The following is a 1,188-nucleotide window of genomic DNA, read 5'->3' as shown; positions in this document are numbered from 1 at the left end:
CGCTGTCGATGTCGGCGGCGGTGGCGCAGGTGCAGGAGGAGGAGGAGGAGAGGAGGGGGCGGGAGAGGCTGAGAGGGGGGAGCAGATCTTCATCCTGCTGATGATCCGAGACTTCGGGGCGCTGCTGTTCGCGACGGTGATGACGACGAGGCAGTTCCTGTCGATCCTGCTGTCGTGCATCATCTTCCTGCATCCGTTGTCAGGGGGGCAGGTGAGGTCCGGGGAAGAGAGGAGAGGGAGGGGAGGGGAGGGGAGGGGAGGGGAGGGGAGGGAGAGGAGGGACTGACGAGGGTAATGGTGCAGTGGGTTGGGACGTGTCTTGTCTTTGGGTGCCTTTACATGAAGACAGCGTTCCATGTCTGGAAGAAATGAAAGTAACAAGTTTCTCTTCCCTTATTGTTTGTGAGCAAAACCTCCGCAAAGGAGTCAAGATATCAAATTTGAATCACATGATCAGATTGTGTTTTTCGCTAGCTTGTTTCTGATTTTCGAGCAGGACAGGATGTGTTTGAATATGTTTAAAAACAAATGCATTTTATCTCCTTTCATATCACTTGCCTTAGTTGTCCGGCTTATCTCTTAATTCCGATTCTCTTCCTTGTCGACCTCGTGCTTGTTTGCCTCCACATCGTCCATCTTCTCCATCAGATTCTCTCCTTCTTCTTTGGATCCTTCCTCCTGGTGATGAGCCTGTTCCTTCTTGTTGCCTGCTCAGTGCGTTAAAATTCTCCGACATTTTCTGCTCCCCTTCCCTGCCACCCTTTCCATTCACTCCACTCCCTGCCTGCATGTTCGATCTCCTCGCCTCCTCACCTGGCATCGATACAAGAGTCTTCCAGTACAGAGACCCGAAGACAAGACACGTCCCAACCCACTGCACCATTACCCTCGTCAGTCCCTCCTCTCCCTCCCCTCCCCTCCCATCCCCTCCCCTCCCTCTCCTCTCTTCCCCGGACCTCACCTGCCCCCCTGACAACGGATGCAGGAAGATGATGCATGACAGCAGGATCGACAGGAACTGCCTCGTCGTCATCACCGTCGCGAACAGCAGCGCCCCGAAGTCTCGGATCATCAGCAGGATGAAGATCTGCTCCCCCCTCTCAGCCTCTCCCGCCCCCTCCTCTCCTCCTCCTCCTCCTGCACCTGCGCCACCGCCGCCGACATCGACAGCGCCAAGATGTGCATGTA

The 1,188-nt window shown here is 55.4% G+C and overlaps 2 protein-coding genes across 2 annotated transcripts in view; one reads left to right on the top strand and one right to left on the bottom strand.

The window, feature by feature from the left end:
- The window catches only part of GUITHDRAFT_73176 (hypothetical protein), a gene marked incomplete at both ends in the record, with an annotated part of 1,576 nt that extends 1,204 nt beyond the window's left edge, over positions 1–372 (top strand). The window contains 2 exons of the mRNA XM_005830363.1: positions 30–211; positions 304–372. Coding sequence (XP_005830420.1) covers positions 30–211; positions 304–372 — 251 coding nt within the window. The remainder of the gene's footprint in view (positions 1–29; positions 212–303) is intronic.
- A 207-nt stretch (positions 373–579) lies between these two features.
- The window catches only part of GUITHDRAFT_110561 (hypothetical protein), a gene marked incomplete at both ends in the record, with an annotated part of 1,791 nt that continues 1,182 nt past the window's right edge, over positions 580–1,188 (bottom strand). The window contains 3 exons of the mRNA XM_005830362.1: positions 580–707; positions 814–874; positions 962–1,087. Of these exons, the coding sequence (XP_005830419.1) occupies positions 580–707; positions 814–874; positions 962–1,087 (315 nt within the window). The remainder of the gene's footprint in view (positions 708–813; positions 875–961; positions 1,088–1,188) is intronic.

The sequence above is a fragment of the Guillardia theta genome (assembly GCF_000315625.1).
Source record: "Guillardia theta CCMP2712 unplaced genomic scaffold GUITHscaffold_46, whole genome shotgun sequence".
In the NCBI taxonomy this organism is placed as follows: domain Eukaryota; class Cryptophyceae; order Pyrenomonadales; family Geminigeraceae; genus Guillardia; species Guillardia theta.
The sequence above is the reverse complement of the archived record's forward strand: the minus strand, read 5'-3'. Positions and strand labels throughout refer to the sequence as shown.